Raw genomic sequence first — 16,844 nt, 5'->3', positions numbered from 1 at the left:
ATGCTATGCTAACAAAATATAGTTCAATAAGCTAATTATCTGCAGTTAGGTATCAGTTCCACTAAATTTTCTGCAGCAATTTCTACGTTTATGTTGTTTGATTTAACTATCGGGAATGCTATTTTATGAACTGAAACACCTAATATGAATTTAACGGGTGCATGCCAACAGGCTGTTAAATGTACTTACTAATGTTTTTTGTTCATTTTTCAGTCCCTCGGAAATCATGAATTCGATAAAGGCGTTTCTGGGCTCACACCTTTCATCGCCAACTTGAGCTGCCCAGTGCTGGCAGCCAACCTCATCCTCACCAACGAGCCAGCGCTGCAAACTGAACAAAACTTAATGAAATCTGTCATTTTTAACATAAACGGAACTAAAGTTGGGGTCATAGGCTATCTCACACCCGATACTAAAGTCCTAGCCATAAGAAACGATGTAGAGTACATCGAGGAAACAATTGCAATTAAACAAGAAGTAGCTAGGCTAAAAAACGAGAACGTTACCATATTAATTGCGTTAGGGCATTCAGGTTTTACTAAAGACTTAGAAATAGCAAAGGAAGTTGAGGGTATCGATTTAGTTATAGGTGGTCATACTAACACGTTTTTGTGGAATGGAACCACTCCGGATACGGAAACACCTCAAGGGCCATATCCGACGTTGGTGAAACAACGTTCTGGACGATTGGTCCCTGCAGTACAAGCTTATGCGTATACAAAATATTTAGGAAAATTACATCTAGTATTTAATTCTGACGGTGAAATTATATCTTATGATGGTAATCCAGTACTATTAAATTCTTCAGTGCCGCAAGATCCTGAAGTGTTAACAATAGTTGACCGCTATCGAGGTGAAGTAATGAAGATAACCGAAGTGGCGGTTGGCAACACCTCAGTTTTATTAGACGGACATTCTTGTCGATTGAATGAGTGTAATTTAGGTAATCTCATTGCCGATGCTATGGTCCATAAATATGCATCATTATACGAGGGGGATGGCTGGACTGATGCCCCGATCGCTATCATTCAGGGTGGTGGTATAAGATCGTCTATAGCACATATAACTTTACCCGCTGTGGTAACGACAGGTGATTTACTGACAGTGATGCCGTTTGATGGAAACATGGTTAAGGTAGCTCTTAACGGTACGCTTATTTGGAAGATGCTTGAACACGCTGTTGCAAATTATAACACTATTCGTGCTCCTGGTAAATTCTTGCAAGTTTCTGGTTTAAGAGTAGAGTATGATTTCAAATATCCGCCTTGTAAACGAGTTTTAAAGATCTATGTACGATGTGGGAACTGTTCTATACCAATGTATTCCGTTTTGAACAAAACCGAAATGTACAATATTCTAATGCCATCTTTCTTATCAATGGGAGGCGATGGATTTTCAATGTTTGAGGGAAGATCAGCATCCCCTTTGCATTATGATGAGTTACATGCGACTTCTGAATACATCAGTAAAAGTAGCCCAGTATACCCAGCCACTGAGGGTCGTATAATAATACTTAACATGGCAAACTCTGCTTCCGCTATTTCTGCGTCTATTGGATTTTTATGTTCAGCTTTGTTAATTCTACTAAGTGATCTTTTAAATAAATTTTAATATAATTAACGATGCGATAAATACCTACAAGTAGAGTACACTGTCTGCTTTATACAAAATTCATCAAGAACAATATAAAATATGTAGAGAGAAATACCTACCTACCTCAAAGGTTGTTACCAGTAGGTATCTATTTGTTAGTTAAGAAAGATTTTGTTTTTATAAGTTTAATAAAATGTTACTTCCAAACCGTTTGTTTAGTTAGACATGAATTTCAGTTTCCTGCATGTTTCACTCGAGTCACAAACGTATATTTTATTTCTAACTATGTAATTTCCTACAACTCGTACGAGAACCCTTCTTGTTTGTTTGTGTTGTTCAGATAAACTAATTTTAATAGAAATCGAAGCCAAAAGGCAACAGGTAATACTCCTCTATCTTATGTTAATATATAGTTTCTATTAGCACGCAATAACCCCATCTTTTTGTTACAGTCTCTGGGAAATCACGAATTCGACAACGGCGTGAAGGGACTAACTCCGTTTATTGAAAATTTGAGATGTCCAGTGCTGGCCGCCAATCTCATCCTCACTAAAGTGCCAGAGCTAGCAGGGGAAATTAATCTTAAGAAATCTACCATTATAGATGTCGATGGAGTCAAAATAGGAATAATCGGATATCTTACGCCAGATACCAAAACATTAGCTGTTCCAAACGACGTCGAGTACGTTGATGAAGTTTTAGCTCTTCGAGAAGAAGTTAAGAAATTACGAAACAATAAAATACGCATAATTATTGCACTTGGCCATTCAGGTTATGTTAAAGACCTAGAAATAGCAAAGGAAGTGGACGGTGTAGACTTAGTGATTGGTGGGCATACTAACACGTTCCTTTGGAACGGCACGAGTCCTGATTCAGAGCAGCCCCAGGGCCCTTATCCAACATACGTTAAGCAAGATTCAGGCCGCACTGTAGCTGTGGTTCAAGCTTACGCGTATACTAAGTATTTTGGCAACGTACTGATTCGTTTCGACTCAAATGGAGAAATCAAGCAAATAACTGGAAAACCGATTCTTCTTGACAATTCAATACCTCAAGACGAAGAAGTTGTCAAAATAATTGAACGATACAGAGGCGATATTCTTAATGTGGCAGATGAGGTTATTGGAAGTACGTCCGTTGTGCTTGACGGGGAAAGTTGTAAATTTAAGGAATGCAATTTGGGAAATTTGATAACCGATGCTATGGTTTACCATTACGCGATGCTCTACAAGGGACAGTACTGGACAGACGCTCCCATTGCTGTTATTCAAGGAGGAGGCATAAGATCTTCTGTATCATACATGGAAATGCCAGCAAACCTAACCAAAGGAGACTTGCTTATTGTTATGCCATTTGAAGGATATTTAGTAACAGTAACTATGAATGGCAGCATTTTATTACAAATGCTTGAACATTCTGTAGCTAAACCTGACCCGCTAACTCCACCGGGAGAATTCCTTCAGTACTCCGGGGTAAAAGTGGTTTATAATTATAAAAAACCGCCTGGATCCAGGGTAATTGAAGCATACGTGAGATGCTCGGAATGTCAAATACCTCGTTACTTTAAATTTAATGAAACACAATTATACAAAGTTATTATGCCTTCATTTGTCGCCAATGGCGGGGACGGGTATTCCATGCTTATTACGCAGCCCAAAGTTACTTTGTATTTCAATGAGTTGCAGTGTACAGAATATTACGTCAGGCATAGAAGTCCCGTCTTTCCTCAAGTTGAAGGAAGAATTATAACAATTGGTGATGATGATGATGATGATGACTATCATAAAGACTCTTCTCAGAGTTTATCAGTGCCTCTAAGTTTAATTCTAACCTTCGCAATAAATCTGACAATTATTCCTACATATTACTAGCTCGTAAGGTTCTTTACGATGCCGATCAGTGTGCCAAGCGAACATTATAGTTAATTACCTACTCACTAGAACGTTCATAAATTTTCCAGTGCTGTGCCAGCATTTACGAGTAAGTTTAGTCTTATTGCATGGCAGATAAAAAAGAATATGTTAGCATGATACAAATGGAAAAATAACGAGGCTACTATAATTAACTAAATAATTCCCTAGAAACGAAAACTAAATCTACATTTCAGAAACAGTTTTTATCGGCTTGATTCATGATTTTTCTGTGCTTGCCACTGATGACCGTAAAGACGGGATTAAGTAAAACAAGAAAAACAAACAATTCCACATCCTCAACCCGTCCTCATCCAAATCCACATTTCAAGCTCTAAAACATTATTTTACCAAACGTCTACGGGATGCTTAATAGTAGATTGTTCAAAAGAGCATAAAACGAGCCATTTTACCCGAGACCTACATATAGCTACCCGAGCCGGTACAGCGAGGTTGGATAGACTAGACACGTCGAGGGGAAAACGGGTTTAATGCACAGTGTTGTTTTACAGTCTGCTTTTCACTTCGAATGCGAGGAATTGACATAGCAACAGTGGAAACAATTTTTTCACTTATTTGGTACATTTATTTTTCATACATTGCTATATAACTATAAATTTTTGTTTCTGGCTGTTGACACCTGATGGCATTGGTCTTAGACGATGACGAATATTTTACTTTTGCACTAGAGCATGAAAGTAATTTTATGTCGCCTAGATCCAGCATAAATAAACTCTGGCCAACGAAAGCTGTCCACGAGAAACCGCGGCAAATTTAAAAAAAATGGAGCTGACAACACTTTCTATACACTGATTAATCGATGTTGATACTTAGATATTATTTAAATTTTCCAGATATTAAATTCCGAATTCTTCAAGCTGCATCAAAATTCATGTAGTACTTAATGTGTGAAAGTTGATGATGCACTTTAGGAGTCCCTTGGTAAATTTTATGATCTTTGTCAATGCCCATTTACATACAGTCCAGACGCATACATTTTTGGACCATTTTGACCAGATTGACATTGAATATATATCTACTAACATTTTAATTCTAACATAATCTTATAGCATTTGCATTTTGAGGATAGTATAGGAGGTTGAATTAAACAAAAAAAATTTTTTTTTCTTATAGCAGAAGTATCAAAATTATCTAAGCCAGGGTAGGATAACAATATAAGATAGATAAATAGATAGAATAGTTTATTTCTGCTAAGAGTTACATGTTTAATTTACATTTGTTGTGCCAAACTACAGAGCAGTTTGTCGGCACAACATAACAATTTTGACAGTCTCAAAAATGATACCAGATTAAAGTTTCGTAAAAAATGCGTAGACAGCTTGCGCTGGGCAGAGTCTAAGTACGAAGTTTACGAATATGAGATGAGAAGTAAAAAAATATGTTTCGGTCAAAATAGTGCTAACAGGTGAATTTAATTAAGTTTCGAGTAATTGAAAGGCTGTTTATATTTTATGTGTGGTCGTCGCAACGTGCTATAGAATAAGGCGTTTTAATTCTAGCCGTCCTAATAATAATGAAAATCAGTAGGTATTTGTATATTGAAAGGTATTGGAACTGTTGTAATTAAGTACAATGATCTGCATATAGTACTGATGGAAATAAAGCATGACAAATTATCAGTCAGAAAATATTACTTAAGTATTAAAACGAGCTCAAAAGACTTAGTTTATTTTACACTACTATCTAACTATTTAGTATGTAGGTATACAAGTATACAAGCATGACAGTACACTTCTGTGTAGAAAGGTGTAAATAAATAAATAAAAGAAGTTTCACCACTTCTTCATATTGTCGCGTTCCTACTGTACCTACCCGGTACTTTTAATATTAAGTAGATAATTAGCCATGTACTGACTGCTTCTGAATAAATAAATGAATCAGTGTTTTAATTCCTCCAATTATTTTATTCTTATTATATATTAAAAGCAGAAATACTTCCCATTCCTTGAGTCCAATTTAAGGTGGGTGTTTATTGAAGTTTGTTCATTAGTGTGAAAAGGAAATATCTTTACTAATTTGTTATTGTTTTTACTTGCAGTCACTTGGAAATCACGAGTTCGACGAGTTAGTGGATGGACTGATTCCTTTCGTTAAGAATATATCCCCGCCCGTAGTAGCAGCAAACCTTATCCTGGACGAAGTACCGCAATTAAAGGAAATAGAAAATTTACATAACTCTGTGATACTAGCGAAAAACGGTATTCAAATCGGAATAATAGGGTACTTAACACCAGACACTGCATTTCTCGCTCCGAAAAACAAAATTTTATATGAAGATGAAATTCCAGGCATACGAAGAGAAGTCGCAATATTAAAAAATCGTGGGGTCGATATCATTATAGCTTTAGGACATTCCGGATACTTAAAAGATGTAGAAATTGCTAAAAATGTGGAAGGACTTGATTTAGTTATCGGAGGACACTCGAACACATTTCTATGGAATGGAGAGAGTACTGAAAAACCGGAGATACCCCAAGGTCCTTATCCAGTTGTGGTGAATGATCCATCGGGCAGGAAAGTATTAGTCGTACAGGCATACGCTTACACGAAATATATGGGAAACTTACACTTGACTTTTGATTCTAAAGGAGAAGTAATTAAATTTGATGGTTCACCTATATTACTAGATAACAGCATACCGGAGGACCCAGAGCTTTTAGAAATTGTTGAAACCTACAGAAACGACATAAACCGTATAAGTAGCGAAGTTGTTGGCGTCTCAAACGTCTTTTTGAACGGTGACTGCCGTTTGAGAGAGTGTAATATCGGAAATTTCATTACTGACATACTGTTAAATTGTTCAGCTGGTCAGTACCCAGATGTTACCATCGCAATATGCCAGAGCGGCAGAATTAGAGCGTCGATAGATGCGCTAGAGAAACCGTTCAACCTGACAAAAGGAGACTGGATGGGCGTCCTGCCATTTACGGACACTATGACTATAGTGACAATGAACGGGTCCGTTTTGAGGATTGTACTGGAACATTCAGTGGCCCTTTGGCGACCGATCGATAGCGTTGGACAATTTCTGCAATTTTCGGGAATGACCGTTGTATACGACTTATTGAAACCAGCTGGAGCCAGGATCATCGAAGCCTACGCGGTCTGCTCCGAATGTGGAGACCAGTTAACAGCTTTAAAAGATAATTACGAGTACAAAGTTATGATGCCGTCCTTCCTCGCCGAAGGTGGGGATGGCTTTAGCATATTCGTCGGTTTGCCGCAAGAACTTTGTAACTATAATGAATTATCGTGCATTTATGAGTTCCTTGAGAAATATCCTACGATAAGCCCAACATTGACGGGCAGGATTAAATTGCTAAATGAGGACCAAGCTGTCCGTATTTTCAAGGATAACAATACTAGAATGGATAGACGATTACCATCAAATAGCCAGTCTCTGCACTCAAGCAGTTATGGGAAAAGTATAATCATTCTACTTTTCTGTATACTTTATCTTACGGTGTAAAATATTCTTTTCACACCTCTCCTTCAGAAAAGTAACTTTTCCTCCCTGAGGAGAGGGAGCAAAGTGCAACTTTTCTGTTCAAGGCTTTTCTAAGTATTTTATTGCAAAGGCCATTTTTGAAATTGATAATTGTAAAGCCATGCCATTTTCTATGCTGGTTGTTCTTTAATAATATTTAGAATTTGTTTTTTTTTCAAGTTTCTTAATGCTCGGTGTGAAAAGTTGTATGAGCCACTCGGGAGCAAAATTATTTTCATCTTGGGCGTTAACACTTGAATCCCTCATTACGCTTAGGATTCTACTTTAGAATCCCTCGCTACGCTCAGGATTCTATTGTAGAATCCTTCGCTACATTCTGGATTCAATGTACGCCCTCGCCGTAAATACACCATTTTGCTCCCTTGTGACACAAATAACTATTAACTAGGTATACGTCTATAGTGTTTAAGTTATTAAGTACGGGTTTTTACATTCAAATGATAGAAATATTTTATAAACGTAAGGCACAATATTTATTTAATAATACTTATAATAATACTCAACTTTTAATAACAATGCTATACTATAAATTGCTTACAAAAACAAAATTGAAGGTAACATTTTGCAGGAACTTTTAAACGAAAAATGTTTACCATAAAGTTATTCAACCAATAGTCTAACGGAACACAATGGGGAATGGATGAAAATTTTAGAAACGCTTAAAACTATTTTTATGAATAGGAACAACTATTTTAGGAACAGAAAAAAATGACAGATTTTTAAGTAGCATCAATTAAAAAATAATTTTAAAAAATGAAAGAGTTTTCTTTACCGCCAAATTACGACAGTCCGGTCGGTTAGGGGTTGTTCCATAGTCCAGAATAAAAATCATTAAAAAAAGAATTTATGTGTCTTTGACTCGATCGATTTGACAGGTGACACTCCTTACCGGCTCGGATAATACCGACATGGAAATACCGACCCTGTTTTTCATCTACACACCCATAGAAGCTCATTCATGTCAGTTTATATGGGCGTGTACATGAAAAAATAGGGTCGGTATTTCCATGTCAGTATTATTCGGCCCGGTAAAGAGTGTCCCCTGTCAAAACGATCTAGTCAAAGACACATAAATTCTTCTTTAATGTTTTTTTTCTGGACTATGGAACAACCGGTAATCGACCGGACTGTCGTAATTTGGCGGTAAAGAAAACTCTTTAATTTTTTTAATTAATTGATGCCGTTATTAGAAAGGTTATTCCTATTGATATAAAAAATTTCAAGTGTTTCTAAATTTTTCAGACATTCCCCATTGGGTAATTCACTTCACACTAGATCTTGTCTAATTTAAAATGACGCGTTAAAATCCCCTTTAGACTCAGGCGGGAATCGTAAGATTTTCTGTCTAACTAGTCATAATTAACTAATTTAGTAGAGTCATTTTAAATTAGACAAGCTCTACTAAACAATGATTTCAAAACACAATTTTAATAAAAGAAGATCACTACTATTTAGCTTGAAGAACTGGATTAGTTTTCAACTATCTTTAAAATAAAAAAAAAAGTGAAAATACAGGTCAATATCAGTAGTACCTATTGAAAAGCACAAATAAGGGTCACACTCAGCATGATGCTGCGACGAATCGCAGTGCTCTAAAATTATTTTTTTATTGAAATAAAGGAGTACGTTGCGTGGTCAAACCCGATAAATCGGAACGATTGACAGTGGAAAAAAGATTACTATGAAGCCTTTTAAATTTAAAATTCTTACAAAATAGATCGACTTGGGTATCGGGTTTGACCACGCATCCCTCACATTAGAATAGATTATAGACAATTGTGTTGGCAATTAAGTGACGCCCGTTTGCTATTGCCACACAAAATCCGTGCAGGAATCGCGTTCTCTCTGACAGCACTTTTGGTAATGCGAAGTACCATCAGCCCAATATGTGGTCTACCACCATAAAGTTGATAATCGTTTGCATTTCATAAAACTATAATGCCAATAGACGTGTCTGTCAACTTGAAAGTTCGACTTTAGCGACATATTCTATTCGTTTGATAGGAACTTGTTTAAAAATTGATAGACCACTTATTTGGCAGATGGTAATGCTAATAACAGATTAGATCACTTACAAATAACTGTAATTCTTGCTTTCAAGCTTTGAATTTTATTATACAGAATGATTCGAGAGACGTGAGTAGGACCAACTCTACCGTATTCCGTTAGTTTAGGCTGCTATAACGTACCAGTATTAGTGAGATTAACGTTTTATTTAGGGGCTGTTTCACCATCCATTGATGATGAATGTGATGCCGTCTCCGTCTATTCGAACAAAACAAATAGAGACGGCATCACACTTAACCATCAGTTTACACTAATCAATGGATGGTGAAACAGCCCCCTAATGTTGCAAACTAAAATTATTAAATTACGTAATTTATGTGCTAAGTTCATGGTCTCTCTGTAACTAGAATGTGGGGGTTTTAGTTAAATACGATTCATCATCGTCATCATCAGCCAGAAGACGTCCACTGCTGAACAAAGGCCTCCTCCTTAGAACGCCACAATGAACGACAACTCGCCACTTGCATCCACCGGTTACCCGCAATTCTCACGATGTCGTCAGTCCACCTAGTATGATTAAATATGATTGTGAAAGATCAATTATAAATTACTGATGGTCTAGGGTTGGTCCTGCTCATGTCTCCCGAATCACTCTATATTATTTTATTTATTTTTACGCTTAGTTTGTTTATACTAGAAAATATTAATATTTTGATTAAAAGTGTTATATATAAAAGCTACTCTTACGTATAAAATATCGTCAATAAACTTAATTTACAAACTTAACTCAACTTTTATTTCCTGCAAGCTTACCGTTTAAGCACCAGATCTAGTTTCAGTACAGTCAACGGCATAAATAAGTATAATAATATGTACGTTACTAAGACGTCAAAAATATCTATAAACCTTTATGCTACTTACCGTAAGGTCGATGTATACATATATTTGACGCTATGGCTGTATAGGTATTTATTGACTGTACATACTAATAAATATTACCCCTGTAAAATTTTACTTAGAGTGATGGAATGGTTTTGCTTCCCATTCAACCAGCTCACTGTATCCAAAAGGCACTAATCCTTGAAATATCACAATGCATTGTTTTAAGGACTCCTGGCATTCTGCCAGTTCTGTACAAGGAGCAAAGGCATCCAAATCTTCAGCCAACTTGCAAAGAGGTTTAAACAAATCGAAGGCAGTATTTTTATCTCCTTTCTGAAGCTTTTCTATTGCGTCTTCATTTAAGACGCTCTTTACGCGTTTATGAAGTTTTGTAGTTAATGTCTTCCTTGTAAATCCTGCCTTCATATGTAAATATGTAGGCCAATTATCGACGCATGCTTCGCAGGAGCATATAAATTTGTATTGTGATTTGAGGAGCGCTCGCCGTTCCTCCCGATTTTGAAGAGCATGGTGAAGTCTGTAAGGATTAAAGGCATAGTTTAGCTATCACAATAATATTTTTTTTTATTTCTTAGCTTATATTTGTGTCCCACACACACACACACACACAAACATCACGCCTGTATTCCTAAATGGGGTAGGCAGAGCATACGAAACGTTACCGCTTCGGAGCCACTTTTAGCAATTTTAGGTTCTAAGTTTGACAAAAACAGTACAATAGTGACAGGTTGCTAGCCTGTCGCCTACGGTATACCTTAACCTATATCCTCAGTCGCCTCTTACAACATCCACGGAAGAAATGGAGTGTGTTTGTCTCTTCCTCTTGACCACATCTCCCTATCCAGTTACATCCGGCCGCTCGCTCAGTTTCGCGAGCTCAGTTCTCAATATACGAGTAAATATACATACATACTAGACTTTAGTTAAACAAAAACAACACTACTCGCCGCGTATGCATATGAGAACCTCAACAATTTTGAAGCTGGAGGCTTTTTCAGGAGGACCTCATGTAATTGCCGGTAAGTTTGAATTATCAGGTAGAGTATTGTATTATATAACTCTTAATTTACTGTACATAAAACATATGAAAATAACAGTTATTAAAATAAAGAGATATACAAAGGCACAATTGAAAGGACATCAGAAACAAGAGTAGATACTACAATGGAAAGTTAAAAGGACCGATTTCTTAAAATTAATTAAAAAACATTCTTATTTATAAAAACGCGAGTCGATAGCTCGTTTAAAAAACGCGGTGTGCAAAGCCTCTAAGACTCAGATTTGGTCAAAAATATGCAGATAGTTGGGGCGAATGAAAGCGTGCCCAAATAACATAGACTTTAGAAACTTCCTTTTTTCCCGCCGGCCCGAAGGAGGGCTATTGTTTGTCGAACATAATGTATTATAAAGCAGTGGTAGTGGTTGACCTATGGTCTCTCAAGCAGAGACCCTCTGACTCAGAGTATTTCGAAACTTAAGTGCGAAATTACATTTGAAATTTACCATGACCTCTACACGGTAAAGTAAAAAATCGTGAATAAATCTGCACACACCTGCGAAGCAATTTAATGGTTACTGTGAGATTCCCAATCTGCGCTGGAACTACGGCCCAAGCCCTCTTGTTCTGAGAGGAGGCCTGTGCCCAGCAGTGGGACGTATATAGGCCAAGATGAGATGATGTATTTTACATTTTATCAAACATCTTTGATTCATGGTAAATAATAAAAAGGCTGTGGTTTATGTTCTGTTTTATTCAAGTGGTGTAGGTAACTACTCTACAATACTCAGAATTTGTATAATTGTAACATGAAACAATGATAACATCAGTGATGATAACTATGAAACTAACTAACTGACTCATTGTTTATATGACTTTTATAATCATCGTCATCATATCAGCCAGAGGATATCCACTGTTGAACATAGGCCTCCCTTATAATATGTGTGTACCTATAGACCTTGCCCTCATATAGTATTGCTTCGGTTGTTGGAATATAAATGGTCAAAAAAATACTGATATTGGCTTTATAATATTATAATTACTTATAGCCTTTAACGTTATTGGTAAAAAACTTACCCATAGTTGTCAAAGATTTGCATTCCTTTGGCAATGGGTCTCAATGCAAATAAGCTCATCTGTCCCGACCCAATTTTGCTGAATCTCACCACATTGGGCGCACAGGAGTGATTCACAAGGCTGTGATAGGCATACGGAGCACTGGCCAGACTCACATCATCTACAAATTTGCCGTAAGCATCCTCCATGGCTGTACTTAGTCCGTGCATATTGGTAGGACTTGTCATTACATGTAAAAGCAGCATTCCACCAACAAAGTTATGAATCTCCTCATTTTCAGGAAGAAAATCAGTCTTGTCTTTCAAAAATTTCAAAAACACTGCCGCCGTCACAGCTTTCTGGAAAATATCTGAAACGGAGCGCTTTTCCACATTGGAAGCAAGTGTATGAATTGCTGTGTAGTGTTTAGAATCATATATCCACTTGTTATCTTTTAGAATGCAACCTCTATGTTCTGAATTTAAATTTGATTCTGCATCTTCAACTGTTTTTAAAAGGCTTTCCCAGTCGGCATGATCACTGCGTGCCTTGATTGTAACTCTCAATGAAAGTAGTTCGAGCTTAGTGAATTTTAAGTCAACTAAAGAGGCCATTAGTGGACATTCTACTGAATGATATTCATTCCATGCCAGTTCTTTGCACTGGTTACTGCAGTACAGAGCAAAGCAGCAACTCTTGCAAGGGAACTGATTCATTTCTCTTGAAAGACAATAACTGCAACTAAATAAGTATTGACTTTTTTGCAGTAAAACTAGATATGGCTCCTCTTCCACCAAGACTTCACCAACTTTAATGTCCTCTCGAGCAACAACATGCCGCCCCATATCTTCATTATAAGCCACTTGTAGTTTATTGCTAGCACATAAATAAGTACTGTCTTTATCGCCCCGTAATTTCAAAATCTTGTCAATTTTATCTGATATGGTTGGTACTACATTTTCAGATTCTCCTTTAAGAATCTCCACACAGGATTTTTGCCTCTTAGTTAGTTTATCTTTAAGTTTTTCAGGGTATTTTAAGGACAACACTTGTTCAACATCTTTTAAACTCTCTTGGTATTTTTTCATTGAAAAAAATACTGCCGATCTGTTTGATAAGGCTAGTGTATAATCATCTGATTCCACAGGAGCATGAAGAAGGGACAAGTTGTAGTATTGCCAGGCTTTGAAATCCTCAGATTTCTTGAAACACTCATTGCCATGGTTACGGTAGTATGTAGACAAATCACTGGTCTTACTAACCTCCAGTACCTCAGGAAAAGCATTTAAACTGCTTAGAACTTCATAAACATGCTTAACTCTTTCATTATCAGTCTTACAAGATAGTAGTGCCTGAGAAACAGGTTGAATTCTCTTTTGTTTAACTAATGTTTTGATTACATCTTCATAACAGAAATCAATACTCATTTTGACAAGTTATTATATTGATTTTCAGTGTTCAAGTGGATATATACTCAAAAGAAATGTCTCACTTTGCGACGCCGTGTATCGTAGTAAACTTGGGCTGCGAGATGATTTATGTTATTGAGCAAAGATTAAAAGCTCAGAATATCCCGGCAGAAAAATCCGAAAGAGGTTAGTTAATAAACTGAAAGAAAGAAATTATGAACATTAACTGCTTTATCGATACTACTTAGCATATTGTGAAGTATTATTCGAGTCCTATATCCCTACAGACAGCAGGACGTCAACATCATGATCATCAATGAAACTGTCCTTAGGTGGATAATGTCGAGTAATAGGCAGTTATGTTATAAACATCGGCCGTTTTTTAGTAAAAAAAAATTAGAATACAACATTTGAGAGGTAATTATTTAAAGATTTAATTATTTCGTTACAGTACTCACTGAAGTTGTCACAGTGCTGCTACATCCGACACTTTTAGAAGAGCTATTTATACCTCAGCCTGTCGCTACACACGCGGTTGTCAAGCAGCTTCTACAAGATATCTCCGCCACATCAATAATGAAATTAGACGATTATTCCATGAGCAAACTATGGGATCTAATGACCATGATATACAAGTGGCAATTGGCGGTAGCCACTAATCAAAACATTTTTGACATTACTCTGCGACATTTAAAAGGTGTAGCCACTATAATGCCAAAAAATTTCCCCAAATGCATTGTAGAACATACTATGAGGAAATTTGAAGCACTAGCCCAACGATTCACTGACGATGACTACAAGTGCCTGAATAATACTTTGATCCTTTGGTTTTCAGAATATCATACCAAAATATCAGTCTTGCTTAGACTTGGGCTCCAAAGAAAAGACGGAACATTTAATTTACCCTCTACAATATCATCAAATATAACTAATAATTTGGGTGAAAATATTTATAAATATGATCATAAGAAAAACTCTGTCGAGGAATATGTGAGCCAGTGTGCCGATACGCATGAAATTAGCTGCCTCTTGGGTCCAATAGAAATCTCTCCCGTTCACTCAGTGCTTGAGTTACAATTACCAATTGAACTCTGCAAACAAGAGTCTGAGAAAAAAACTCTTGAAATTAATAGAAATACCCAATTTGAAACAATAACTACTACTAAAGTAAGGAACAAAAACACTGACCTAAGTTTTGTTCCTGATATGCCAAAATCTCCTCAGGAAGATTTATTAGAAATGATGGAAGATTTGAGCATTACTTAGTAAATAAATAGTAAATGTTCTGACACTTCTTTTTCAATCACTGCTTTACTGGTACTTAATTAAATATTAAATGTACTTACTTACCTACTTTTTTATGATTGATTACATTTACTTTTTAGCTGTAGCAAATGTACCTAAGTACTTACCTACTTTTTTTTCAGTGACGACTTACGTAAAAATGTATTATTTTATTTACGCTCACCTAATATTTTCTGAGTGGTAAAGTCATGTTTTAATGGCAACACAAAAAATAAAACTAAAAGAAATTGTCTATGCTGGGACATTCCCCAAACAGCTTCATACGCTTTGCAAATATCTGGACCGTTTTCATAAAATTTGTACTTACACATCTTTTTTTCTATAAATTGAAGATAAGTACATTAAATTACAATTACAACCCTAAAAGTTTAATTGAATACAAAAATAGAAAAAAAAACAGAAGTTCAAAAGTGATATATACATATAAGTATTTTTAGTATTAAATAAACCAACGGCACTGTAATAAACAATTGACAGGTCTGCCTTAGCCCTATTTTTTTAACTAGGTTAGGTACTAGTGCCATCTTAACCACGCTAATGATTTTAAATATGAGAGGAAGAGAGAAGGTATAATACGAATTATTATTTAGAAAAGAAATAGTGCATGGAAAGCCGTCGTTTAGTTCATTATTCTTTTTGTTTAATGATTCCTGACAAGATCCTGATTGACAAGAAAGGTGCGTTTATTGAAAACGACTAACGATTTTGATGCAATTCACAGTCGATAGGTATTTGACGCGATAAATCTATTAAGTAGGTCTCATATTTTGTCAAGGGCGAACCTCTTGAGCCTTTATTGTAGGTACTCAAAGGTCACCCAATTTTTCAGTCGCTATAAAGGTATGCAAAAAGAAAAAGACTCGATTTGATCAAAAACGATTTACTGAAGAACGGAAATAAATACCCTCCTTCGAGCAGTCGGGTAAAAAGAAATTGAAATAAAAGCTAAATATTTTATGAAAACGGCCCGTGCATTCCAAAGAGTATGAATGTAGGTATAAATCAACTACGCGGTGCATCTGGTCCGGACAAATCGAATGTTCCCTTTGATATTGTCATTGTACCTACATCAATTCTGTATTGACTAACTTGTGCTGCGTCATTTCGCTGAAACTGCTAATAACAGAAAATATTTACTGCTTTACTTTCATTTAGAAGAGATTCCTGGTAAGTACTTACTACACTTTGGGGTGTGCAGTCCGGGTAGGAAGTGCTGTTTCTTTCTGCATCGACATCTATCTACGTACAGTCGTTACAGTAGAGAACTTTAATTCATTAGCCACCATGGAGGAACCATTTCACAGTAAACGTCATAGTGAGTAACATCGCATTAATTAACAAGGAAAATCATAATGACTATGCCTTTGAAAAGGTTGCATGGTGGCTCATGAACCTCATGAGTAGTCCTTGAACGTGCCATGTGTTTCTGCCTAAGCAAATACATAAAAACACAGGGTTGCGTGATTACACCTGAAAAGTCATAATAATTGACTGTTGAAACCGAAGAAGTTTTTACGAATTATTACACCGAGTTATTGGATTTGATCAAATGATCACACAACCCTAAACTTACCAAATAGAGAACCAGCGATCCCGCCTCCTGGTCCATTTTGCATGGCAGTTAAGTGTGAAATTAGAATCTTTGTAGTACATAACATTACTCAGTTACCAAACAGCGTAATAACTGATAATCTTGATGAATTTATATTTTAAAAACATTGGATTGAATTCTATCGAGACTAAAAGCATCATGTTTGTTCATGATGCAGATTAATGCAGAAGGAAGGTCACGATCACGACCCTCATCACTGAGGAATACAACACAAGGAGGAAAAGCATTGTGTACTTGTAAGATTATAACTATCCTTCACTTCACAGGACAAATGGGGAATTTTATATCCTTGATTGTTGTCAACTCCGTTGGCTGTATGATCTTGCTGACTGGAGCAACATGGATTGCTCCCATCCTCGGCTTCACCAAGCTCGGAATAGCAGCCGGGAGCATGGCTGCTTCTGCTCACTCCTGGTACGGAGGTTGCCTTGGAGCTGGCACTATTATCTCTCTTCTTATGTCAAGGACTATGGGTCCATAATTTTATAGATTCTAACAGCAATAAACATGTGAACTTTAA

At 36.4% G+C, this 16,844-nt stretch overlaps 3 protein-coding genes across 3 annotated transcripts in view; 2 read left to right on the top strand and 1 right to left on the bottom strand.

Moving 5' to 3' along the window:
• Positions 1-9,825, top strand: part of LOC141441203 (trifunctional nucleotide phosphoesterase protein YfkN-like) — a gene marked incomplete at its 5' end in the record, with an annotated part of 21,777 nt that extends 11,952 nt beyond the window's left edge. Inside the window, 3 exons of the mRNA XM_074105877.1 lie at positions 214-1,397; positions 2,045-3,011; positions 5,563-9,825. Coding sequence (XP_073961978.1) covers positions 214-1,397; positions 2,045-3,011; positions 5,563-6,993 — 3,582 coding nt within the window. The remainder of the gene's footprint in view (positions 1-213; positions 1,398-2,044; positions 3,012-5,562) is intronic.
• On the bottom strand, positions 7,482-13,425 carry Smyd4-4 (SET and MYND domain containing, class 4, member 4). Its single transcript, XM_074105231.1, has 2 exons — positions 12,020-13,425; positions 7,482-10,459 (listed from the first exon to the last, which is right to left on the bottom strand). Exons 1-2 carry the CDS (start codon positions 13,423-13,425, stop codon positions 10,051-10,053), a joined length of 1,815 nt encoding a protein of 604 aa, XP_073961332.1. The 3' UTR covers positions 7,482-10,050.
• On the top strand, positions 13,272-16,844 carry OSCP1 (Organic solute carrier partner 1). Its single transcript, XM_074105233.1, has 4 exons — positions 13,272-13,361; positions 13,454-13,593; positions 13,859-15,279; positions 16,591-16,844. Exons 2-3 carry the CDS (start codon positions 13,482-13,484, stop codon positions 14,671-14,673), a joined length of 927 nt encoding a protein of 308 aa, XP_073961334.1. The 5' UTR covers positions 13,272-13,361; positions 13,454-13,481; the 3' UTR covers positions 14,674-15,279; positions 16,591-16,844.

Source organism: Choristoneura fumiferana, chromosome 23 (assembly GCF_025370935.1).
Source record: "Choristoneura fumiferana chromosome 23, NRCan_CFum_1, whole genome shotgun sequence".
Lineage (NCBI taxonomy): Eukaryota > Metazoa > Arthropoda > Insecta > Lepidoptera > Tortricidae > Choristoneura > Choristoneura fumiferana.
Note: the sequence above shows the minus strand (reverse complement) of the source record. Positions and strands in the feature narration are given on the sequence as shown.